This window comes from Arvicanthis niloticus, chromosome 16 (assembly GCF_011762505.2).
Source record: "Arvicanthis niloticus isolate mArvNil1 chromosome 16, mArvNil1.pat.X, whole genome shotgun sequence".
Taxonomy (NCBI): domain Eukaryota; kingdom Metazoa; phylum Chordata; class Mammalia; order Rodentia; family Muridae; genus Arvicanthis; species Arvicanthis niloticus.
Window position 1 is genome coordinate 55,644,344 of NC_047673.1, and position 27,096 is coordinate 55,671,439.

Below are 27,096 nucleotides of genomic sequence, written 5' to 3' on the forward strand. Positions count from 1 at the left end.
CATGAGGCAAAAATCTTGATGTCTGGGTAGCTGGCCAGTGACAACATGAGCAAAGATTGTCTTGGCAACACTGGCAAGATCTATCTTGATAAGACTTCATTAGGAATCACAACAGACATGCTAGATCTAGCCTGTTAATAGCAAGCCAAGTGAAGAACGGCCACTGTCCACCCAGCCTGTACCACTGACAGGGATGCACCCATCCTGCATCCCTGGCTTCTAGCTTGTATCTCTGCCCTCCAGCCCCCAGCCTGCATCTGTCTCCTGACTGCTACCACAAACTTGTTTTGCCTGAGCATGAGACAAGCAGTGTGGAGACAAAGGGAGCAACACCAGACACATCTCCAGCTGGTGGCAGGTCCTGGACTTCGTGTGGCGTAACCTGTCTTTCCTGCTTTAAATTCAGTTATACAGTGAACCCTGCATGTTGCTAGGACAGGAAAGGAGAGGCCTCTTCAAAAGTTCCCAGAGTTTTGCTTAATCAAAGGGATAATAATATAAAGAGTTCAGCTTATTAAAAAGGCTTTGCATACTGGTTCATAAAATCCATCTTTGGATTTTTCCTATGGAAACTCAAGAGGTAAAAATAAAGAAATATTCCCAGCATGAAGAGATGACCCTGTGGCTACACAGATGTTGAAAGTTGAGAACGTCTGGCTTTGAAGTGTGATTAACTAGCCCTCATACATCTTTTACATCAAAAGCTCATGACCTTTCTTCTTTTATTGACTGAGGAAGCAGCCACCAGCCTTCTGAGGCATGAGACTCAGAACAGGTGGTGGAGCATTCCCAGTTTCCATGCAGCAAACTCAAGAGCACCCAGAGAAAGCCCTCCCTCGGCAGATTCTCCTTCCTCTAGTACATCCAGCTGGAAACAGAAACCATTAACTCCCTGTATGGCTCTCAGTCCACCATTGAAATCCTTGTTCGATTATCTTATTGACCATACACTTGCCCTGTTAGATTAAACGTAGTCCATGTAGTGACGGCTGCCAGTTACAACACCTAGCATGGTACCACAATGCAGTAGTGGCCTGAAGCCTGGAAGGAAATATTTTCTAAAAGCCATGATATTTCATTGAGTGTGAGCTTGTGACTGCTACTTGGGTGTGTGTGCGAACACACACATACACACACACACACACACACACACACACACACACACACGGTTTTGTAAAAGCCCATCATTCACGCTGGGTGTTTCTCTCTACCACTCTCTACTGAGATATTTAGTTTTGTAACAGTGTTTTTCACTGATCCTGGAACTCACTAGTCTAGTCCCAGTAGTCCTTTTGGTCAGGAAGCCTGATGTCCTTGTGACTTCACCTCCTAGTGCCGGCAGTACAGTCACACACTACCATGCCTTACTTTTGCCATCTCAACAGCCCCACACCAGTTAAAATCATACAAGACCATGAACCTACCTCATTCCTATTGCAGAAGGAGTTACAACCTGGCTTGATTCATTTGGAGCCTAGGAAATTATTTTTTACAAATTGAGTTGTATTTACTCTGTCAGTGATGATGTCATATCTCCCCAAATGCAGTGTCTTACTTGAATATATCAGTATCGTGTAAATTGATAGCAAGATGTTTACACTGTGGATTCTTGTCTGGAATGCAAAGTGAAAGCAAAATGCTCTGGTCGTAAACTGGGCAGTGAGTGATTCCTTTCTGTTTGCAGTGGGAAAAGCTCCAGATGACCACGAGCGAAAGGAGGAAAATATTCTGCTCTGTCACGTTCCACGTCATCGCCGTCACCTGTGTGGTGTGGTCCTTGTATGTGTTGATAGATCGGACAGCGGAGGAAATCAAGCAAGGTAACGACAATGGTAAGGACCTCTCCCGGCTCCTCCTCCCGTCCCCTGATGAGACCCAAGTGTGCACAGGAAGCCATTTCCAAAGTTTAGGTTTCCCTTAGGTTTCCAGGTGGGACACCTGAGCAAGGACCAGAATTTGCTGAGAGGAACAGCACAAACTGGCAGATCTGCAGAAAGAAAAGAGCCCCTCCCATCACTAAATGCTTTTAATTTTTTCTTTACATACATTGTATCTCATCTATAGTTTTAATTACCTCCTCTCCTCACAGACCCTCCTCCCCCACCTCTGTTCTTTCCCAGATCCACTCTTCCTCAGTTTTCCTTAAAGCAGAGCAGATCTCCCAAGGATATCAATAGAACGTGACATGTAAAGTTACAATAAGACTGGGCACACACTCTCATATCAAGGTTGAACAAGATAACTCAGTAGCTGTAATTGGGTCCCAAGCACAGGCGGAAGAGTCAGATATACCTCTCCCACTCTCTCTATTAGAAGTCTCACAAGAACACCAAGCTACACAACCATAGCTATAGGCAAAGGACCTATCTTAGGCTAATACAGGCTCCATGATTGTCCCTTCAGTCTCTGAGTCCCTATGAACACCACTTATTTGACCCTGTGGGCCATGTTCTCATGAAGTCCCTAACTCTTCTGGCTCCTAGAAGCCTTCCTCTTCAGTGTTCCTTCTTCTTTCAGTGTTTCTCTGGCTTTGCCTAGTGTTTGGTTGTGGGTGTTTGCGTCTGCTCCCAACATTTGGTGGACAACGCCTCTCTGATGACAATTGGGCTGGGCACCAATCTATGAGTATAGCAGAATAACATAAGAAATCATTTCATTGGTTTTATTATTTTTTATTATTTATTATTTTTTATTATTTATTTATTTATTTATTTATTTATTGCAAATTGTGTTCAGCTTTATCCTGGGTTTCTCGGCTGACCTGCCTCTGGTTCCCGGCCATTCATACAATGTTAGGCATAGAGCTCCCTCTTGTGGCATGGACTTCAAATCAGACCAGTCATTGGTTGGCCACTTGCATAAATTCTGTGTCACCAGTAGTACCCCCGGGGGCATTTTGCAGGCAGGACATATTGTAGGTGGAAGGTTTTGTGGCTGGGTTGATGTCCAGTCCCACTGCTGTAGGCTTTGCACAGTCAAGAAGATGGCCGCTTTGAGCTCCATATCCCCATTACTAGGAGACATCACTATGGTAACTCTCATAGATGCCAGACATCGATCCCCCTCAACACCCACCTTCCCAGGGGATCCATGCGTGGCCTGTTGATCCACTCTTGTTACTTAGCCTCTCCAATCTGTGGATTGTAGCATGATTATTTTTTACTTAACAGCTAATGTCCACTTATAAGTGACTCCATACCATGTTTGTCTTCTTGGGTCTGGGTTAGCTCACTCAGGGTGATTTTTTTTTTTCTAGCTTCATACGTTTGCCTGCCAATTTCATCATGTCGTTGTTTCTAGCAGCTGAGTAATACTCCATAAGCAGATCACTTTTCAATTATAAGATTTCATTTCTAATTTATGCCCATGATAGCACATTAATATTAATATCACAATATAAAATATAAATAACTTGAAAAGTCCCACAATCCTTACAAATTCAAACACATTAAAATTTTGGTCTCTCTAAAATATCTACTCTCTTTTTTAAAAATATCCAAGTGCTCTTTTAAAAATTTAATGTCTTGCCCGGCAGTAGTAGCACATGCCTTTAATCCCAGCACTTGGGAGGCAGAGGCAGGTGGATTTCTGAGTTCGAGGCCAGCCTGGTCTACAGAATGAGTTCCTCAGCCCAAGTGACCAGGATTCATTGTCTTAGCAAAGGAAAGATTTCATGTTAGTGGTGCTGTCCTCTTGTCAATCACAGCCAGTTCTTCAGTCCCAGCTGACCAGACACCACAGACTTTTCACACAAAAGGCCAGGTAGAGTGTTTGCTTGCCTCTGAAACTTCACAAGCCAGGTTTGCATCATCTATACTTCTCTCAAGCGTCTTTTCATCAAAGATTCTAAAGAATATCTCACTGAACTCTCAACCCTCAATAACTTTTCTAGCCAAGGTTCCAAAAATTTTTCCATAATCCTCCCCTCCAAAAAACATGATCAGGTCTGTCAGTGAGACCCTCCTATTCTTGTGCCAACTTGTCTTAGTTATGACAAGCCTTAGTTACTGCTGCGATGAAACACCATGACCAAAAGCAGGTTAGAAAGGAAAGGGTTTATTTCAGCATATACTTCTGGGTTACAGCAATCCAGCATTGAGAGAAGTCAGGGCAAGGACACACACAGAGAAAGGAACCTGGAGGCAGGAGCTGATGCAGAAGCCGTGGAGGGGTACAACTTACTGGCTTACTTCTTATGGCTTGCTCAGCCTGCTTTCTTAAGACCATCAGTACTCAGGGATGTCACCACCCAATCCATCAGCCCCACCAATCACCAATTTAAAATAATGCTTCATAGACTTCCGACCATGAGAAACCCTATGAAGTCAAATTTCCTAATAAAAACCTCAATGCTGGTGATGTACTTCAGTTAATAGAGAGCTGGCTTAGTGTTCAGGATGTTGGTCACCATCATCACACCAACAGGGTACAATAGCTGCACCTGTTACCATGGCAACCTGAAGACAGGCAGGAGAACAAGAAATTTAATTTTTGGTTACAGTGTGAATTCAAGGCCAGTATAAGCTACATGACACCATACACACACACACACACACACACACACACACACACACACACACACACACACATTCATATTTAGTGATAATCAAAGATTGGGTTCACACACCAGGGATTAGATAACGTTTGTAATATTTTCTGCAGTCTTCTAGCAACTCACAGTGAGATCATTTTTACATCTTTGGTATTCAAAGTTGTTAAATTAGAAAACAAGGTATTTGTGGAGTGGCAGAGACTGAGGCTCCCTGCAGAGCTGAGCGCTAGTGGGACGTCTCCCAGGACCCATGGAAACCGAAGTGACTCTTACAAAGAAAATCACGTCTGTTCACAACCCATTTGCCCAATCTCCCAGCACACATACAGTAGGGTATCATGGGCATCTTTCTGCATTATCTGAAGCCTTCCTATTCCCCTATACATGATCTGGTGACATGGGTATCTGCTAAGCTGTTAGCATGGTAATCATTGCAACCACCAATCCTGAATGTACTTTTGAAGTTATTGGAGAAAACCCTGCCTAATTTAAAAGGCTAACATATTTTAAACCCCTCTTGAAAATCTTCAGAAGTGTCTGAAGAGGAACACCTTGTCCTTTCCAACCATGATTGATGCTGAGTCTAAAGCAGCAAAAATCATTTGAACTGTGGTGACAGCAAGGAGGGAAAACAAGCCCACGTGCTTTAAGACGGTTGTTCTTTCAGATGAGATGTGTCTGGTGCCCCTCACCCCTCTTCCTCTTCTTTACAATCCAAGTTATTGCTATTACTGCCTCTTTCACTTAAGCAGCAATTAGTCCTCCTGTCTCTTCCTTACATGGTCTAGGCAAATGATCCGGTATGTTATCTTATTTTTTAAAAAACAACAAAACCTATTTAAAAAAAAAAAACAGCAATAGTTTGAACTGTGAATTGGGTGTCTCTTCTATAGGGATATTTTCTTTCCTTTTAGAATATTGGTATGAGATCTCCATGCAGAATTCAAGTCTAAATGTGGGTGCATTTATAAGTCACGAACACTATACACATAGCCTGGTTAGTTTATATCTGTCTACAGTTTTGTTAATTTTTGAGATTATAATTTAATTACATTTCTCCCTTCCCTTTGCTCCCCCTAAGCTCCCCCCATATGCTCCTCCCTGTTCTCCTTCAAATTCATGGACTCTTTTTTCACTAATTGTTATTGTATGCATATACATACGTGTATATGCATGTATATTCCTAAATATAATCTATTGAGTCCGTATAATGTTAGTTGTGTGTATATTTTCAGAGCTGATTTTTTGGCACTGGACAACCAAGTGCTAACAGAGGTTCCTTTTCACCAGGGCCAGATGTCATTACTCAGAGAGCACTTGCCATTGGTGGAAATTCAAAACTGTTCGCTGGTTGTGGCCTTGGCTGTGGCCATGGCTGTGACTGTGACTGGAGGTGACTTCTAGAGATCAGTACAAACTAAATATGATAGACACTGGCCTAGTAGTTGCTGATAGACCAGGGCTCTAGCTCTGCCTTCTTCACTGGAAGTTATGTTGAAGAAAATCACGTATCTGAAGCAAAGTTCCTTTACTTCACTTGTGAAACCAAGAAAGCTAGATTCTCTGTCTTCTAAGGCCTTTTTTAAATATAGTTTTCAAACATCATGATCTGGCATTTTGCATTATGTTATCAGAAATATGTTTCTATATGTGGCATGACACATCATTCATAGCTTATTTACACTGAATTTTACATTTTAATTTTATTGAAGAACTTAATTTTAATACTAAAAGAAATCAAGGAAAGTATACCCTGCTCTGTTTAATTTACACAACGGAAAACGAGGGAAGCGAAGAAAGACAGCTCACAGGTGCAGTCAGTTTGAAATTCTGAGTAATCCAGACTCCAGCCAGAGCTATTCCCGGTGATTAGGGAGGTACTTCTTAGACATAGGGTGTCCCTGTAGCTTCTGGCTTCTCTCTTTCTGCTGGATGATTCAAAGGCTTTAGATTTAGATGCATTCTAGGTGTTTCCAGTCATACGATAGGACACACAGAGCATGAAGAAATAGAATCCTTCAAAGAGAGACCTAGAAATTTTTGGTTCAAGAGTAAAGAAAAAATGTAATTGACTGACCTGTAGCTATATCACAAACCCATCGAGAACCTTCTGGTTTCTCAGCTTGACTCAAAGAGAAAACAGAAAAGGAGATATCAAAGAATCCAAGCCTGTATGCCAGAGAGAAGGCCAGAGACCTGGTTCTACTTCCAAGGGAAACATGTTTTGTTTTTTTGTTTTTTGGGTTTTTTTTTTGTTTTTTGTTTTTGTCTTTGTTTTTTGTTTTGTTTTGTTTTGTTTGTTTTTTGTTTTTTTGTTTGTTTGTTTGTTTTGGTTTTGGTTTTTCAGAAAAGATATGTCCCAAAAGCAAAGCATTTGAAAGGGCCCAGGGACTACAGTCCAATTTATAAGTGGCTGTCGTTTGGTTGATAGCTCAATGTGAGAACTCCCTAGCAAATTCAGTGTACATGCTTGCTTAATTCTTCTGGTTAAAGGCCTTTTCATTCATTTTTGTGCCTTTTTTACGTGCATCTCTGGTGTAAAGAATTAAAATGACCAGGGATGCAGAGGTACATGGTGAGGCCAGGGATGCAGGGACACATAGTGAGGCCAGGGATGCAGGGGTACATGGTAAGGCCAGGGATGCAGGGACACAGGGTGAGGCCAGGGATGCAGGGGCACATGGCAAGGCCAGGGACACAGGGACACAGGGTGAGGCCAGGAATGCAGGAACACATAGTGAGGCCAGGGATGCAGGGGCACATGGTGAGGCCAGGGATGGATGCAGGGACACAAGGTGAGGCCAGGGATGCAGGGGCACATGGTGAGGCCAGGGATGCAGGGGCACATGGTGAGGCCAGGGATGGATGCAGGGACACAAGGTGAGGCCAGGGATGCAGGGGCACATGGTGAGGCCAGGGATGCAGGGGTACATGGTGAGGCTCTGTGCCAACACCATGGCTGGTGGCTAACTTGACTCCACACCTTCTGGATTCTGGAAGCATCTGAAAGTTGGAGTCTGCATAAAGTGAGAAAGATTTGAATGTGGGTGCCATGGAAACTGCTGCTCTTAGTGTGCAGCTTAGTCAGCCAGAGACATGGGGCAGGTAAGTCATTTGGGCCACCACAATGGCTGTTCACAGGCATTCAAATCCCACAGGCCGCCAGGGACTGGTCCTGTGCACTTCACCAGTTTATCTTTATAGCACTGTTCGTTCATGTATCTGACACCAAGAATCCTGTGGGTAAGAATAAATTTGCCTCCGATCTAAAGCATAAAAAATGGATCAAAAGGTGGTGACTTAGAACGATAACCATTTACTTCACCCTCCATTCTGTGCTTTGGTTAGGTATTTGTTCTGGCTTGAGCCAGGTAGTTGCACCAGGAGAGAGCTGGCATTCCAACCAGCAGCTGCACAGTCACGCATAATAGGTTCCTTTACTTGTCTGGCAGTGAAGATGTTATCAGCTAGAATAGCAGGTGCAGCTAAGCTGTGTGGAGTTTGGCTATTTTACCTAAAGATTTATTTGTTTGTGAGTGCGTGCACGTGTTCCTGTGTGTGATGTGTGTGAAAAAAAATGGCACGCAAGGTGTACACTGGTACATTGGAGGGCAGGAAAGGGAGACTAGATAAGTTTTTACAACCTAGATGCTGGGACCTGAGCTCCTATCTTTTCGGAGATTGACAGCTGAGCAACTCTCCAGCTTGGCTTTTGTTATTCTCATCAAGGAGCATGTTGACTGCCTGCCTTTCTAACCTGACAATTGCGGTGAATTCTAAAAGGAGCAAGATGGCTTAGCAAAGAAAGGCACCTGCAGCAAGCCCAAGGCATTGACGTTGATCCCTGGGACCATAACGTCCCACGTTACTTCTCCAAAGCAGTGACTCAGGAAGTCCTCACTCTCCCAATTTAACATTCTCAGTCCTTCCATTTACTCCAAAGTGGATTAACATTATTAGTATTCCTAATGAAAGTCTATGTAGACGAGTAGAAGTATTTCGAAAAAGGCATTTGCCATTTCAGATAATAAAACCATCCTTTTCTTTATATGCCAACTTCAGAGGTTGGCCTAGATTGAGATGGTGATAGGGACCGTGAAGTCTCTGCAGGGACTAGCAGGAAATGTCACGAATTGAGGCCTGGATTCTGTGTTTGTCAACCTGCCACAAATTTAATCCTTTACTCATGAGGGTGGGCTCCAATGAATCACTAGTTTGTTATATAGAGGATGGGGACAGTCCATGCGGCAGCCTGAACCAGCATTAGGAGAGGGGACACTTGGTTTCCAATGCTACCCAGATAGGGCATCAGATAAAGTATAAGAGACAGAGCTAGATTAGAGAGATAAGGATGATCAACAACCACAAGTGAAAGATAAAGACAGGAAGTCTTTTCTAAACACATCAGGAGGGATTCTAGACACAAGAACCTTCTTATGCATTAAAGGCTGCAGAGCTGGATCTGAGGAGATGGCTCAACAAGTAAAATCACTTGTCATGCAAGCATAAGGCCCGGAGTTCAGATCCCCAGCACCAACATACAGGCTGGCAGGTGTGGTGTCCTGACTGCAATCCCAGCACACAGGAGGTAGAGATAGGAGGTCTCTGGAGCAAGCTGGCTAGCCCAAGTAGTCAAGTCAGTGTGCTCTGGGTTCAGACTTTGCCTCAATAAGGTGAGGAAGACCCCCAGTATCAATCAACCTATGGCCTCTACACATGTGCACATATACATGTACCCTGACACACATGTGCCCTTAAACATGCAGGCATACATACACATGCCCATATATACCACAAACATGGAAAAAGATGCAATATATTTGTGGAGGTAAAGTAAATATGTAAATTAATATGTAAATTAAATGTGTAAAATTTGTAATAAATATTACAAATTACAAGTTTCCAAATATTTAAATGCTGATGGATCCTTCTCTTACTGTTGGTTTTATAATCTGACCTAAGCAGACACATGAATTCATGGAACAAACCCTAACAATATATTCTTTTTAAACCAGATTTCTTTGGTTTGTTGTTGTTGTTGTTTTAGAATGATTTTAGAGTAAAGTCCACTATAAAAACAATCTAGGACCAATGCTTCTTCTTGCTCTTTTATTTCTTTGATATAGACTTACTGTGAGCATCTCTTTATGGTAGCTTTAACTATTGAACTAGGAGTTTTAAACATATTTTCTTCATTGTTACCAAGCTAAAGCTGCTGAATTAATTAAATCATAACGAAGTTGAAGGAAATTTCTTGGCTACCCAGAAAGTTTCTAGAAAGTTCTACTGCATACTCTTGCCTTGGTTAGGAAAGAAGCATAGATAGTAGAGTTAGGTGACTTGAAACAAGATTAATGAGGCCACAGCAGTGGGAAGATTCCTTCTACCAACAGCAAAATCCATTTAAGTTCAGAGTGCCCCCCCCCCCATTTTTTCAAAGAAGAGTTAGAAGTAACACACTTAAAGAAAAAAAATTGTTACTAAAATGCAGGGAAGTCATATTTCATGAATACTAGACCCACAAGTGACCAAGGGGACAGAAAATATGAAAACTTTTGCCAGGCACTGAAGTTTGTATTAGTCGGTTGAAAACAAAGCAATTTTCACAGCCACAACAACTGAGAATCAGTCCTTTGTATTGTTTCTTGAGAAACGTGGATATACTGAAAGTGCCACTGTTTCATAGTTTGGGCAACCACAAATTGACCCCATTCTCTTTGCCTGAGCTTAAGGTACAATATACATAATTCAGGGAAGTAGGTGTACTTAGTATGGACCATGGTGGGGGGGAGGGGTACACCAAATGTAGAAATGACAACTTGATAATAACACTCTCTCTTTCTCAAAGGTGTGCTGGAATGGCCATTTTGGACAAAACTGGTTGTGGTGGCTATTGGCTTCACAGGAGGTCTCGTCTTCATGTATGTACAGTGTAAAGTCTACGTCCAACTGTGGCGCAGGCTAAAGGCCTACAACCGTGTAATCTTTGTGCAGAATTGCCCAGACACTGCCAACAAACTGGAGAAGAACTTCCCGTGTAACGTGAACACAGAAATCAAGGATGCTGTGGTTGTGCCCGTGCCACAGACAGGTTCAAATACACTGCCAACTGCAGAGGGAGCCCCGCCCGAAGTTATACCAGTCTGATGGACGTAGAGGGGGAACTTCTTCACAGAAGGATCTTTGCAGCCCTCAGCCACTACAAACAGAAGTGCTTCTGCTCTGGTGGTTTCTTTATCTTCTCCTTTCCCTTACTGACTTGTTTGTCCTGACTTGGAGCAAAAAGGAAATGAGAAGAAAACAGCAAGTGGCCAGGGTCCCAAGAAGCAGAGCCTGTGGTGGGACCTGGAAAGGCAGAGTGTCTTGGGGAATGAGTTCTGAAGGAATGGTTGGTACGAACCAGTTTTCCAGAGTGATGGACATGTGGTACTCCTTTGAGTAGAGCAGAGGAAACCCCTGAACAGACTTCAATTGCAATGTATGCTTCTTTGTAGGGTTCTGTAATGTTAGCCTTCTCCACTGGAAATCACACAAACACACACACACACACACACACACACACACACACACAATTTGGTCTTAAGCCTGAAATTGTGTGCCAGAAGCAAACTTAGAGGACTTGAGAGGGGTTTTTTTTTGTTTTTTGTTTTTTTTTTTAAATACTTTGACAGCTAATTTTTCTGGCTATTGTGAAGTCTGGTTATTTTGACAGATGCATGTTTTGAAATGGATGCAATACACATTTGAAGATAGAAATGTCTGGAATTTTGTTTAAATAATGAAGATTTTCAGAGCATTGTGGAGTTTAGCTAGCAGTGTTTTTTGAGCAACTATCATGCCGTGGTTTTGTTTAGTTTTTCTGGTCCCTCTTACACAGTGCTCAACAACAGACATGTAATGTGAGCTACAAATACAACCACAGTTGTACATATTAAATCTCCTCGTGTGCCCCATTAGGAAACGTACAAATAAATAGGTCAATTGATTTTCATAATTTAGTTAACACTATACTACTTATTTCATGTCATCAATGGAAACAATTATAAAAATAGCTTTCTTTATTTCCTTAAACCAAGTCTTCAAAATTCTGCAAGTATTTATGTCACACCTCAATATGAATGAAGTGTGTTGGGCAGGATTTAATTAAGAGTATGGGTTAGCAGAGCCTTGCATTAGAAACGACATCTGTTTCATTTAATTTGATTATTTTAAAACAGCAGTTTAATCCATTAGTCTGTTTTGCAGTTTCATTTAAAGGTTATGATTTACAAAGCACTAAACTCATCAAATTAAGTATTCTGGCTTGATTTCAACCAAGTTTCAAAGGGGCGAAAAGACCAAAAGTATAGGAAGTCAGTAAAATGTGTAGCAACATTACAAAGTCAACTTCTGTACAGAAGCTATAAAGTAATTATGATAGGGAAATAAAAATTTATTTTGCTACTAAATCAGGTGTGTTAAGGTTTCTAATTCCACACAAAGTGTCAACGTGACATGGGCATCTTAATTAAGGATCTCAACCCCATGTTTAAATCTGACAGTATTTCCCTCATTCAGCTCAGAAGTAAAAATATTCAGTACATTCCATGGTGAACGACGGGCTGGGTTGTCAGTTCAACAGCTGATTACTGTGCTCTACACAGATTCAAATCAACGGATATGAATGACAACTGCAATGAGCCGGGTAGATGCTCACACATAGTTACCTGTCCAAAAAAAGATGACCACATTTTCTTAAAGTGACTTTTGTTGTTGTTGTTAGCTGTCATTATTTATTATCCTGAAAAGGCAGAGATGGCCATAAAAACCAAAGCATGGGCATCATGTTGCACAAATCTGGGTTCTATATCCATGCACTTTGTAATGATCAGTGTTTGTTTTTCGTGGATGATAAAGGAAAAGGAAAAACAAAAGGATCTTTCAATGAGAAGAGTATTTGTAGTGATTGACACTGGGTCCAAAAGTCCCACCCTTAGAAATAAAGACATAGTAAACAATGTCAATTGTGTGTGTGTGTGTGTGTGTGTGACATGTATAATCATGTATATATGCGAAAGAAATGTTAAGGTCAAGTCAAGAAACAAAAGGTTAAATACTCATCTCCTTAAAGCCTGCAGGAGGGACATGGGTTAAATACACACGGACAAAGCAATGGACATAAATAATCTGGTCCAGGCCTTCAGCACAAATAGCAGAACTTTGTATTAACTTCCTGCCAAGTTTCCATGTTAAAGATTTAAAAATAAAAACAGCAGCCGGGCGGTGGCGGCGCACGCCTTTAATCCCAGCACTTGGGAGGCAGAGGCAGGCGGATTTCTGAGTTCAAGGCCAACCTGGTCTACAGAGTGAGTTCCAGGACAGCCAGGGCTACACAGAGAAACCCTGTCTCGAAAAACAAACAAACAAACAAACAAACAAACAAAATAGAAACAGCAAAGGAAGGATGGACTGCCTGTGACCTCACACAAAAGTGTTCACCATCATTTAGCTTTTCTGTACAGTTCCCCTTGCTCTTCCTATGATGACAATGTGTTGGCTACCAATACCCCACACAAAGAGGTCTACCTCTTCTTGCAAGTAAACTGCAAAGTAAAATTGATTTCTCTTTTTAAGGCATGAGGAAATGGGTTATACCCCTTAATTACCACAGAAAACACTGTTTAAAAGCAAGATGGTTATTTGAATAGCTTGTTTCACAGAGGAAGGTGATTGGCTATACCTGATTTTTTAAGGTGTATACCAGCACTAAACAGAATAAAAAGCAGAGACAAGCTTTGCTAAGTCAATGAAAAAAGGCACCATGACGTTTTAAATAGCTCAACTCTTCAAGTTAACTATGGTTACGCTTTGTCTTTAAATGAGTATATGATAGAACTCTGAACAGTGTATGTACCACTCAGTGATTATTCTGACATATTTTGATGCTTTAAAACCCACAAAATTTTTTTCTCTAAATTATTAACTGAAATTACCATTTATGATTCAAACAAGCTGCCCATATATATATGCATATATATAATTAGTTGTGCATATATATATATATATATATATATATATATACACACACACACACATATGTTGCAGCTGGCATGGTAGGTATACACCTGTAATCCCAACACTTAGGAAGCTTAGGATTTCAGGGTTATCCTCTACTACATAGTGAATCCAAAATAAAGGCCAGGCTAGGCTACATGAGACTTTTCTCCAAAAGTAAAGCCAATATTGAAAACATTTTTTCACATTGTGTGGTAATGGTGTTTTCTCTTAATAACATTGAAAAGGTTTGGCTTTGATGGCCTGACTTACTGCTCAAAGAGAAAAACCAGCTTGACAGAATGACATGATCTTGAAGTGTGTTTACCTGCTCTCATGGAAAAAGTGAAACTGAAACGAAATGATTACTGAGTTTAGACTGTTAAAACTGGATTTTTATAAATACAACATGAAGCTACAGGTACAAGAAACACCATAAACCAGACCTCAAAAATGCTTTCTATCCAGAGCTGACATTGTCACTAGGTGTAAATATTCAATGAGAAATGAATTAAATTAAAACATTTAGGGTGAAGCCCAGGGATAGAAGAGGTGCATTAGTAGTTAGAACCCTTCTGCTCTCAGAGGCTTCTGCTTGTGCTCTCAGAACCCACATAACAGCTCACAACCACCTGTAGCTCTGACTCCAGCACATCCAATGACCTTGAGAAAGTCTTTAAAAGTAAAGTGACCCAAAGCATGTAAACTTAAGTATAAACAGTAACAAACCCTTACAAAAATAGAGAAAAAAATCCTGAGTCCCAGTTACCCAGGATATTACAAATGCAGACATCAGTCTTTCTCAAAATGCCCAAGATCAAAACCTCACTTAGAGCTGCTGCTGCTATCAGTGATATCCCATAAAGTACCCTCACTCATACCTGTAGTTTTTCTTTTGTGAGAAGGACATGGGTAACCACCATTTGTTCTTCAGCTAAAAAATGAGGTCATTAATACAATATCACAGAGAAATCACAAAGGTGGGGGGGGGGAGGAGGCCATTCATTCCATCTGTCAGATATAATTTACCTTGCCTTGCCAATGGATGTTTTGGAGCAAATACCAAGTGTAGAAAATCTACTGTCATTATTGTAACTGGTCCTTCCATTGGCTCAATGGTGCTATTTTACATAACAGTACAAGTAAAAGGAAGCTGTTCAGTTGGGCTGCAGTGTTTCCCCCATATCTGAAGAAAGCCCATGTGGAAATTAGATGTAACATTCAAACAAAGGAGAAAATATTAACTGTGTGCAATTTTTGAGATTGGGCATTTGTACTTTTTTAGTTTTACCTAATTGTCTTTCATTAACAATTTATTGTTTGTGAGTAATGTGTGCTTAACAAACTAAGGAAACTAATTATCTGTGAAAGACTTTGTATATTAAACAAATGCTCCAAATCTTGGCTGTAGTTTCTCTGCTCTTTGTCAAGTGGTCTAATGGACTGGGATTCCGAGGGTTGGTTTTACAGCCTTCTAAACCCTTGAATTCTTAATTTAAGATCTGATAATGATCTAAGTTTTTAACTAGAATGTGAACATACTTACGTAAAATCTGTAGTGACCAATGTTGTGATATTACTGGAAATTTTGGAGGCTCCACCTAGGACATTATTACATTATTGGGGAAGTTGGGGATCCCTTCCAGGGTTCTTAGTCAATAAAATAATTTGAGATCAGACTCAGAAAGAAGCTCCAGGTCAATTTTATAGGACTATATTCAACAACAGGGCAGGCAAGATGGACATCACAGCTGCTGCGGGAGGGAGAGAATGGGGAGTTTGGAGAGCCATGTAAACTTAATGACTAGCAATGGGTGTCAGCCACAATTGAAACAAGCAGCTGCATGTTAGAGGGCTTCAGATTAAAAGTGAAGAGAACCCAAGGGTGAGAGAAGGCATGCTCAAGTTCAGAACCATGTTGAGGGGTCAGGGGAAGCAAAACACAAAAAATCCCACCCTTTTCTGAGAGGTGGACCAACCTATCAGAGCTTCCTGTACCTTGGCCCAGCTTTCTTGGGAGATGGGGGGGGGGGTTAATACATTATCTCATTAAAGGGATAATTAACCCTCCTATCTCTTTAGCATCAGTTAAAATGAACTGGCCTTTCTAAGGAGTAATCCTTTACCCAGAGGATGGACCAGAACAACTGGATTAACTCTTACGTCTTGGGTAACTTGGCCAGGAGTAGATAGCATTCTTTTGACCAAAGAAGAAATATTTTCCTTAGTGGGCCTCAAAAATAGTTAAGAATAAATATATATCAGCGAACGGAAACAATTCAGTTCCAAACTCCCCTTTTAAAAAGTGTAAGGAGGCCGGGCAGTGGTGGCGCACGCCTTTAATCCCAGCACTTGGGAGGCAGAGGCAGGTGGATTTTTGAGTTCGAGGCCAGCCTGGTCTACAGAGTGAGTTCCAGGATAGCTAGGACTACACAGAGAAACCCTGTCTCGAAAAAACAAAAAAAAAAAAAAAAAACAAAAAAAAAAAAACAAAAAAAAAAAAAAACTGTAAGGAGTATGAAGAGTGGGTGAGTCTCCACGTGTGGCTGTTCTGGCTCCCATGCTGCACTGCGGTTGGGTGGGAAAGGACACTGTTCCTCGCTGAGCTCTCATTGCCTGCAGTTAGGGAGCTTTTGTAGAGACTTCTAGGCTGGGAAAACTCAAGTTTGTAGCTTTGTCAAAGAAAAAACCTTTAGGACAAATCAACATGAAACACAGATCAACTCATTAAAAAGCTAAAAAAAAAAAAAAAAAAAAAAGCACATCTACCCAAGATGTGTCTGCTTTCTTAGGGTCACTTCAAGTGCATTTACAATGAATATGTTTACATATTAATAAATACACACATGTTCCTGTAGGTTTCCAAGTTACACTATCTAGAGAGCAATTTACCACAATCTTAAAGAATAGACTTATAGAAAGAGCTCTGTCTTGTGTAATTACATTAAAGATTTCAGGCAAGATTTGGGTCTCAGAGAAAACAATATGGAGTAGGGTTTGCTTGTCTGTGGAAAGAAAACAATACAGCAAAATACAGGAGAGCTGTTTAATATACAGATCCACTTGCTGAGTACTCAGCAAGCTAGAAATGATGAAGTTACAAACTTTGAAAAAGTAATACAATAATTATCTTAAGGTTAGGGAAAGAACTCAGTTGGGAAACAGTAAGATCAATATGCATGACTTCCGAAATGTGCACAAGGCAACAGTTTTTTGACTGGTACTCTCCAACAAAGATCTGCTGCTGGGAATACACTAAAGAATCACCCAAGTGTGCTTCCTGAACTGATACCTGAAGGATGTATTACTTACTTCTGTGCTGTTATAATCCAAATTCTTAACTGGGGGAAAACTAAAAGAAAAGTATATTCTGACTCTGTTTCAGAAGGACCTCTGTTTGTCACAGTTCCTGCAGCAACTTGTCAAGGGCTTCTTGTCTGGTGACAGACTTGACTGGACCCAGGGTAGGTACCATGTTCAAAGACCTGCCCCTAGGGACAGGCAGGCCCCACTTCAAAAAATGCTCCACAACCTTTAGCACAATACCAGAAGGTGGAGACTGAGGGCTCAAAGCATGAGCCTGTGGGGAACATTTAAAATTCAAATCACAACATCCTGCCTTTGGCCACCCCAAACTGAATTTAGTTAAAACACCATGGTTCTCTAGATAGTCTCCATGGACCCTGAATAGTCCCAACACTGTTCAAAAATCCAAAGTTTCTTCTAAGAATGAAGCCATATTTAGGTGTGATTCTCTGTAAAATCAAAAACCAAGTGACTTCCAATATACAATGGCACAGAGTTAAAATGCCACCCAAGATTGAGGGCCGTCAGCGAACTCCTCAGGCGGTGTCTGGCCTCTAGGGCAGGTGGTGGCTACAGGTTTGCAGAGCACCTCGTTAGCTCAAAGGGACTCTTGAGCCAGCACTGTTCACCTTCTCTCCCCACCCTCCCTTGCACAGCACTGGGATGATGGGCACGCGGCAACAGCCCCTTACTTACTATGGGTGTTGGGGAAAAACTCAGTTGGGCACTCTGTAGCACTTCACTGACCAGGCTATCTTCATTATCCCTATTTTTTTTCACTTCCCCTTTCTACAAAATTCAGGTTAAAAAGCCATTGAAGATCACTGCTGTTTTCAATAGGCTTTAACTCTGACCCTGGCTCGAGTTTCTGTATTAGAAAACTGCTCCCCTCCCATGTGCTGATATTCACAGTTGAGAGGACTTTAGGGCAACATATGGACCTTCCTTCCTATCTTGCTGCTGCATCCTCCTCCGATATGTTTCCATTCCGACGATGTCGGCCATGATGTGATGTAGACAGAGAAGCCTCAGCAGAACTGCACTGGGTTATTATTTAGACTCTCGGCTAAGTTCCCAGTATTGGGTATTTAGCTATAATGAAAAGCAGATGAATACAATCTCTGTATTTTAAAAGCAATTTAAAGAGAATTCTTAAATAAAAACCATAAACCTATTCTGAAACTGCAAATACTTATTTGAGAATGAGTTCAATAGCAAATTCTTACATAGATAATTAGTAAAATAAATTTTACTTGTGTGCGTGCATATGCGCACTTCCCATGGTGAACATGTGGACATTAGAAGAAAACTTGTAGCATCTGCTCTCTTTAACCCATGGATCCTTGGAACCAAACTTCAGCAGTCAGGCTTGGCTGCAAGCCCCCTCCTGCTGAGCCATCTCAGCAGCCCACGTAAATGACTATGTGCCACAGTCAGCGAGCAGGACGTGAGGAGGGTCTCACGTATTTCAGTGAGGACTGGCAGGCACTGGAGTCATTTCTTCATCTGTGTCACTTGATTCACTTGCTGGTTCTACTTTCCCATCTGTAGCGTCTCCAATGTCTCCTGTTAGTTCTAATTCTCCTAAGTCCTTTTCTATATCTAAAATGTTTTTCTGTTTCCGCTTCTTAGGAACTGCATCATTAGCACAAAGCCTCCTCATTTTGATGTTTGGCAACTTCTTCAGATCAAAATCCCATTCCCTAGAAAAGATGAGTGTAGTGCTGAGGGTGGCAATGGCAAAGCCAGGACTGTCACTGTCAGCTCTGCCCGCTGCACACAGCCTTCCAACAGTTTTCACATGCATGAGAAAAGAGCATCAACATAAAGGAGCCGGCGTGCAACACCCCAAGCCTGAAGACTTGCTTGTTACTGCTACAGTCATATCTATTACCTTACAGAATCCTACACAATCTAAACTGAAAAACTGCACAAGAAGACTATAGGGTCTGTGTAGTTTACTTCCCCTAAATATTCTCCTATATCAAGCTACATGGTCTCAAGACCCTCATAAGTTACAATTATGTCACGACTAGCAAACCTCTTAAATAAATAAGAGAATGACATTCTTCTCACACACAGGTACACCGCAGCTGAATCGTTTAAAAAATACCTCCCATCTTTGTCCCTATTTGTATGACAATTCTAGTTTCAATCATCTCATGTGAGAAGTCTGGAACCACGTCAGGAAGTGCTCACCCCAGCAGAGCTGACATGCTATACTCATCTCCTCACAGTTCTCAGTTTCTGTGGATGAAGTACGATACACACTGCTTTAAAAGCAACTAATGCATTTTGTTTAATACCTAGATTTAAATGTATCCAATTTCAATTCAGAAAAAAAATCCCAACTCCCCAACATGTTTTATTAAAAACCAAAATTATTAATAAAAAGCATTTTCTAATATACAGAATCTGTGCTTTAAAAATCTGAGTTTCTACAGTTCAGTGGTCTCTATGGTTACTAGGGTACAATCACAGAGTCCTGGACCAAAGATTCTCAAGGACAAAACTCCCGCCCTGGCATTGGTTTCTATTCATCTGTTCCAGTACTTTATAGTTAAGAAATACAAATTAGCAGCATCACAGGAGAACAGAAACATCTCTAACATATTATATGAGATTTTTAAACTGTTCTGGAAAAGAAAAGGGGCTGGAAAAGAAAAATGGCATCACCAGCATCAGCCGAATGAGTGCACACTAGGTACTGCGCAGACAGGCACAAGAACACTAACAGGATAGAACACCAACAAAACACTCTCTGCTCTCTTCTTTACTAATGTCTACACTCAGAGAAGTACATGCATTGTGCATTTCACATAACTTTGAAGGAATTCAGATACTCACCGGAAAATCTGCAGAGTATTAGAGTCTAAAATGTCTGGGATCTCTGAGAAAGAAAATAATTAATATCCATTAGGCATTCTTTCTAAATTTAGTTGTTAATAGTTTTACTCTTATCTTACAACACGGTGGCTGATGTAAATAAAAACAATTTAATATAGGTGTAAATGTGCCTGTGTCTACATGTCATGTACGTGCATGTGTCTGCAGAGTCCAGGTGTGGGTCCCTAAAGCTGGAGTTACAGGCATTTATGAGGGACTCAGATGTGTCTGGAGATGGACAAGTAACAGCTCCGTGGGGAAGGCAAGCTGGGTGTGTGCTAGGAAGTGACTTGGTCACAGTAGACGCCTCTAAAGTGTCACAGGAAATGAAACTGATAGTTGTCAATACATGAAGAAAAGGAAACTAAAAGATCAAGATAAATCAATAAAACAAAACCTTGAAATTCATTATAAATCAGATACTACTTTGCAAAGGCAAAGTGAATCTGAGCATACACACCAAAGCCATAGCCTTCATACTGCTGCCGCTCCCGCTCCATAGTCTGCTTGATGACGGCCTCGCGGGAATGGTGCCGCCTTCCCTGCCTGTCCTTGATGCTGTTGTGTAACTCAATCTGCTCCAGCTCACTGCTGAACCGATCCAAGTATCTGAAAAACACACAGGATCTGACTTACAATACCTATATATGTGGGCTTGAACTAATTCATTTAAATTGCAGTGCCCAGGTGTTGACATCTGCAAATCCTACATTCCCTTAGCCTTCTCAATGGCTATCCTGAGTAATCCAAGCATTTAACTTCAGTGAACAAAGCCCCAGCATGCGGTCTACTGAACTGAGGCCCTGACACTGAACCACAGCACCTCACCATCTCACCCTTGACAGGCATTCCCATGTGCCCTTTCTCCTGCCCCACCCACCCTCTCCATCCCTTGAGCTCCCACTCAGGACACAGTAAGCCGTTCTAGGTGAGGTTCCCAGGCCCCTCTCCTACTCTGCTAAGCTCTACCTCCTCACATTGCTGCATTCTAGCCCCGCATCAAGCTCCTATTAGCCAAAGAGAGGACAATGGTCCCAGTGGCCTCCTACTAAGTCCTCCAGCAATGTCACCCCCCTTGCCAGGATATGGTCTGAAAGCATGGTGATCACATGTGGTTCCTAGAAAGTCCCCCAGAGCTTACCATGTCCTTTGCTGGTCACCGAATGCTGCTCATAAGCCACTGTCCCTTACTGTACCTGCTTCACTAACCTCTGAACTTGCTGTTCCAGTCACGTAAAATGTCTGCTGGGGTTTTTCAGCTGTCAGCTCCTCTCTCACCCCTGTGCCTTTAGATACCATTCTCTCAGCCTGAAGACTATTTCAAGCTACCTTACCTCAATGTGCTGACTGACACCCAGAGGGACCAATACAGACAACCCTTCTCCAGGAAACCTTCCTGAACCCCAGGAAAATAAAACAGGGTCAAGCTGGGATACAAACTTAAGTCTTTTTGTTCAGAAAAGAAAAGAAGAGAAGAGTGTAGCGGTAATTCTGCCCAATCTAGGCATGCAGTTTGTATTTATAATATTTGAGTTGTGTTCGTTCTTATGGATCAGGCCTTCTTGGGTTGGAGACTTACTGCCACAAATTGGCGCCCAACTTATTGCTTAGAACTCAACTAACCTGAGATAAAAGTTTACTGCTCCCCACACAATGTCTAGGGCAGCCCTCTAGGTGGCATCAGAGTGTATTAAAAGCTGTCTGGGTCTGAGGGGCCTATGAAGAACTATGTATTAAAAGCTGTCTGGGTCTGAGGGGCCTATGAAGGCCTCCCCAACCCCCCAGAGTGGAAGGACAATGGAGGAGAAGGACATGGCCTGGAAAAAACACAAATTATAAGGATCTCATAGCTGGAGAATAAAGTAGTGTAGTGGTGAATCTGCCCAATCTAGGCATGCAGTTTGTACTTAGAATATCTGAGTTGTATTATTTATTGATTGAGCCTTCTTGGGTTGGAGATTTACGGCAACAGAAAAGAAAATCCCATCTGCTCGTATCCAAACCCAGAGGGCAGATCCATCTCTTAAGAACTAGGCTGGAATTCTCTTTTCTGATCCCTGTTTCACAATATGCCCCATATTTACCTTTCAATTAATTCACAGGCATCTTTCTTTGAATATCTTGTTTTTTTGGTATCCAGTTGACTGTGAAACCACTGAAGTTTGTCACCTATGAAAAAGTACCAAAGATGAGCACGATTTCACACTTACACATGAAACTGAGTAAACTATAAGGAGCATTACTAAGCATGTTATGCCTAAGAGAGGTGCCGGGTGTCACGAAAAGAAGAAACCTGGACATGTGGGTAAAACTCATCAGCAATAAATCTGATCCACAGAAGACAGCAACAAAGAGGGGTGGACAGAAAGGAAGGAGGAAAAACGGGAAAGAGGAAAGAGTGGAAGGGAGGGAGACTGTGTTACTAGCAAGACTGAACATGTGCACACCCATAATATCAACCAAGAGCCCTCTGCTCTGTAATGCTTAAGCCGTTGCTGTAGGTTGCTTCTAGGCTGTTCCCCAAGGCCCAGACCTTAACTGTTTGTTCTCTAGCACCTGGTATACTAGATGACAACCCTGAGAGGTGAGGCCCATAGGCACTCTTATGTCACTGAGGAATACCCTTGACGGGGTGCTGGGACTCTAGACTCCAATCTGTGTTCTATGGCCAGCAAGAAGCAAGCAGCTTGTTTTAGCACACACCTCTCTGCCAGTGCTTTCTGCATTGCTATGATCCTACAGCAATAGGATTGGCTTCATGGACTGAAACCCCTAAGGTACACGCAAAACCAACCTTTTTCCTCTGGTATATATGTGTTGTGGGAAGCTAACCCAGCCATACCCTTTATAACCTTAGCTGTCAGAAGCCAGGATTAAACCTGAGCCAGGCAGTACAGGTACACAGCAATGAAGTTTCTACAAAGCTAAGCTGAATGGAGTACTAGCCGTCTACTCTGGAAGGCAGAAGCTTTGTTCCAATTCATTTGTGTATATTTTATACTTATTTATTTGTTTTTAGTAAGTCTGGTTAAAAAATAACATCTGATAAAAATAATAAAGAGAGAAAATGGTTTAGAGCAAAAACGTCACCATACTGTAGGCAGAATGTGAAGCACTCAGACCACTTACCAATAAGGTTGAGACGCAAGGCCCTCTCAGTCTTCAATCTTGAACCAAAAGGTGCACAGAAATTAGAAATTTTCCAAATCAAGGGCTTAGAAATCTATCAGAAATATTGCGAAGAAAAACTTCCCAGAGAACTCTGACACTCTTTCACACATAATAAAAATAAATCTCAACGACAAAGACACACAGAATGCCATAATTATCTTTTAAATCAGTAGGCCAAGTTGTCACTAGAATGTTGTTTCTGCACACCAGTGTCTCCAGGAAAGCCTAAAGACAACCAGTCCTGTTAATGCAAACAGAGGCCTGGTTGGGCTATGAGTGTTTGCTGCAGTAGCAGCACCTGGAAGAGACTGGGAAACGCTCACCCTAGTCCCTCAGCAGACACTCTTAGTGGAAAACCCTGCTCTAATAAGTCCCATGGTGCACCTCATGCCCAATGAAGTTTGTGAAATATACAGATGGCCAATGGCAAAGATTACACTGCTCGGATGTAGTAAATCATGATAGAAAGGCAGAAATGCTCAGTGATGAAGAACAGCTGAAAACCGAAGGCCATTTTAAGACAGTACTGCCATCATACATCATTACTTTAAAAAGGTGCATCCCCTGCAAGAAAGAAAATTCAACTATGCTGTCACTGTCTCTCTTAGAAAACATCTAGCCAAATCACTGTAAAACAGCAGGCTTTGTTAGGTGAGGCTTTAGGTCTTAGGCAAGGTATCAAGATACAATAAAAGTGTGTAAGTTTCCACCAGCCACTACGTGGATGCCCCTTACACTCACTGGAAGAGCAAAGCTAGTCCAGACTAACAGAAACGACTTCTCTTTGGTCAGTATCTTCCCCTCAGGCTCAGGCCCTCTCCTGGGGTCTTGTAAGAAACAGTGTATACAAATTAAAAAATTTCCAAAGCAAGGGTTTAGAAATCTGTTTAAAAATACCTTAATGTTCTTTGGTGCATTTTTTTCTTTTAGTATTTGTGGCAGACTTCTCCCCAAACCCTGCCCAACTCTGAGATGGTAGGCAAGCTAGACTGCCTTAGTCCTGGGATACCTTCTTTCCCACCTACAGCACTCATTCAATGATCTAGTCTCCTGGCCCCAATCCACCGAACCCACAAATGCTAACAGCTCCCTAACCATGGTATTTCCAACCTGTCTTAGAACACTACATATCCAAGCACAAATCCCACGTTTTCTTTGTTATGTTACAAAGCACAGCTGAGATGCCTTCCTCAGTAGTCTCAGCTCTGCTCAAATGTTAAGTGACTTCATGAAGAGTCTTCCATGACTCCTATAAAATAGAACCTCTCCTCAACTTTCCTCTAACCTGTGTTAATTGTTCTTTACTACACTCACCAAGAACTGCTACCTAAACTTATGTTTTAGGTTAGCTCTGTGAGACTGGAGGCCTTTTATACCTTGGTGCAAGAACTAATGGGAACATGTTTATTAAAGCAATAAGAGAGAGCAGAAACTGAGGAACATCCACCCGTTAAGTAGATGCATGAAACTTTCCCCAGTGCTAATGGGACTAGACACTTACTTACCTTTCCTTCTTATCTTGTTTGTGAGACTCTCTTGTAATCTGAGCTGCTTTTCTACTGTATGGATGGATGACTTTTTTTTCCCGTCCTACCATTTTTCCTTTCAGTCCTTTAGGCTAAAAAGACAAGATATATGTTGTTAGATACTTTAAGTGACTCTAGTCACAAAATGCTCCTCTGAAGATACAATGAGCCAGAGAAGTCACAACAGGAATCAGGAGACTGGACAGATATGTTACTAATCCTAACAGTCTTTTGTTTCCCCATGATCATAAAAGAAATGATCCATTCAGACATCTCCAATGGCAGCAGACCAAAAGAAATCAACACAGAGTCAACACCACTCAGTGATCCAGCCGTGCCAGTTTAAAGTAGTTCTGAGAACAGGGAAGAGACTCATGGCTGGAAATGCTGGCTACAGTTAAGGACGTCTCTAAGGTTAAATAAAGAACACAGAATTTTAGCAGGTATTTCACTGTGGCTCATGAAAGAGAGTGGCACAATGGCACATGCAAAATCAAAGTGGACCAAACTTGGCTGGTCCCAACCAACATCCTATGAACAATAGAACCCACTTCACAATCAGCACACCTAAAAGCAAATAAACCATTTCCCCACCTGAGCCTTACCAGTTAAGGCCTTCAGAATTCACTCCTCATGGGTATTATATTTAAGGTTATTTATTTATTTACTTATTTATTTAAGCTATGCAATCCTGTATTTTGGTCCATCTGTCCTGGTTCACTTAAGGAGACAGGCGTGCCCCACCCTGCCAGCCCATAACCTCCCAGACAGTCTTCGAGGGCTTAAAGCCTGCTCCCCTCTCTAGCCATAAGTAGAAAAGAAAAACTCAGGAAAGTTTTCCCACACTCTTTGCTCATGTTCTACTGACCAAAACTTAGTGTTGCATAAAGTAAATGAGTACATACAATTTCTAATCTCTGAGGGAAAAAAAAAAAAGACTACTGGGGAACAAGTGTAGGTCTCTTCCATATTCATCCCTCTAAAGCCCAAGTAGCTCTTGAAGCTTTTCAAACCTGTCATCCAACCCACAGAATCAGGCATAGGCTGCTTTGTGGGTACACTCTGTTAGAACCTTTTACAAAGAAGTCACAAAACTTCGCTGTCTCCATACAGTGTTAATCTAGTACCTTCCAACTTTCTTCTCCAGCATTCCTTCCCTCTCCTTCACACAGCTCCTTCTCCCCATCCTTACTGAAGCTCATATCAGTCCAAAATGCACCATACCGTAACTTGAGACTACACTTGTTTTATCTCTCTCACTCTGTAATCCTTTCCTTCCCTTCTCCTTTGCTAAAATAAAGCTCAAAATAATCCTCAAAAACTCTCCTGGTAATTAAAATATCCACCAATTCCTCATTCACACAGTTCTTTTAGACATTGCTCATTTTTGCATTAATCTGATGGAAGACACGTCCAAGTCTGAAACCCATCTGAGATTGGCTATGTATAAAAAAAATAATTTTAAAACTGCAAACACACACGCGGAAGATAAAGGAGCCAATGAGAAAAGAAATTAAACATCAAACATACACATGGTGGAAGGAGAGAACAGACTTCCGCAAATTGTCCTCCAATATCCACATGCAAATAAAGTCAATTATAAACGTAAATTCGGATACTGTGGATGAGCTCTTTATATTGCTATACATAAATCGTTTAGACAACTCTGTCTTAAAATACAAACAAAACAGCATCGTTTGCCCAGTAGAAATGAGAGTTGCAGTGGCAGGACTAAGGTCAGAATAGGCCACCAAAGGGCTGCGGACGGTGCACCTCGTGGGTGACTGTGCCCTGGGCAAGAGAGATCTGTACTTGCCCCAGGGCAGAGGTGGGTGGGTCCCGAAAGTATTAGTTAAGTCCCTCAGGAAAACGAGAAACCGGGAGAAGTGGACAACGCCACAAAGAGAGTTAAGAAAGCGCTGGAGCTCTCCTATCACGGGACAGGTACCCACGGCCCAGCACCGCCCCAGCAGCCTCTAAGAGCGCCGGCGATTCCCGGGTCCGATCTTGTACTTCCCGCCCGACCAGAACCTTCCGGAGAACCTAACGGGCGCCGCCCACCATGGCGATGTCCTGGCCACCGAGGCCCAGCGATGTCCAGATGCGACAATTTCAGAGGGCAGCCGTAACCGCTCCCAAGTTTACTCCTTACTAAACACACGTGGGTCGGGGGGAAACAAATTAAGAGCGGACCGGAAGGGGAGGGGCTGGTGCTTTCTCTAAAGCGTTCCCCGGAAACTGAGACGTAGTGTTTTTTCCGCCCTCCATGGCTTTACAGCCCTGGAACGGTACACTGGCTCAGAGATCTGAGAGTCGAGCCCAAAGAAGCTGCTTGTGTCTATCTTCTATTTCTAACTGAAAGGCCGGCCTTGAGCATCTGCCAGGGGGCAGCTCTCCAAGAGCTAGCACCTTGTTAGGATATAGCGTCACCTGACCTAGAGGCGCCTCTCTCCCAGAGTAAGGGAAAGTCAGCCTTTGCTTTTCCTTGCATTTTCTCTACCATTTTCTTGCTGTACATAAAGCCTGTCTTTCCAGCCTTGTTCTGTTTTTGAACATCATCGTAAAATTCCATAGAAAAATCTTACCTAGTAATTATTAATCAAATGCCTAGTACATGCCATG

The 27,096-nt window shown here is 42.0% G+C and overlaps 2 protein-coding genes across 17 annotated transcripts in view; one reads left to right on the forward strand and one right to left on the reverse strand.

The window, feature by feature from the left end:
- Marchf1 (membrane associated ring-CH-type finger 1) overlaps positions 1 to 12,551 on the forward strand; it is a 737,296-nt gene extending 724,745 nt beyond the window's left edge. For 13 of the 15 annotated variants that reach the window (XM_034520273.2, XM_076914208.1, XM_076914201.1 and 10 more), the window contains 2 exons: positions 1,685 to 1,832; positions 10,401 to 12,551. In XM_034520273.2, coding sequence (XP_034376164.1) covers positions 1,685 to 1,832; positions 10,401 to 10,699 — 447 coding nt within the window. In that variant the 3' untranslated portion in view covers positions 10,700 to 12,551. The remainder of the gene's footprint in view (positions 1 to 1,684; positions 1,833 to 10,400) is intronic. The other 2 variants (XM_034520272.2, XM_034520275.2) reach the window with 1 other exon arrangement.
- Positions 12,552 to 16,617: 4,066 nt separating this feature from the next.
- Tma16 (translation machinery associated 16 homolog) lies at positions 16,618 to 26,673 on the reverse strand. Of its 2 annotated transcripts, none has more exons than XM_034520277.2 (7): positions 26,536 to 26,673; positions 24,454 to 24,566; positions 22,907 to 22,944; positions 21,862 to 21,946; positions 20,238 to 20,386; positions 19,739 to 19,781; positions 16,618 to 18,594 (listed from the first exon to the last, which is right to left on the reverse strand). In XM_034520277.2, exons 1-7 carry the CDS (start codon positions 26,536 to 26,538, stop codon positions 18,360 to 18,362), a joined length of 666 nt encoding a protein of 221 aa, XP_034376168.1. In that variant the 5' UTR covers positions 26,539 to 26,673; the 3' UTR covers positions 16,618 to 18,359. The 2 variants fall into 2 exon arrangements, with proteins under 2 accessions (XP_034376168.1, XP_076770329.1); XM_076914214.1 differs by lacking the exon at positions 26,536 to 26,673 and adding an exon at positions 26,005 to 26,025.
- Between the last annotated feature and the right edge of the window lie 423 nt (positions 26,674 to 27,096).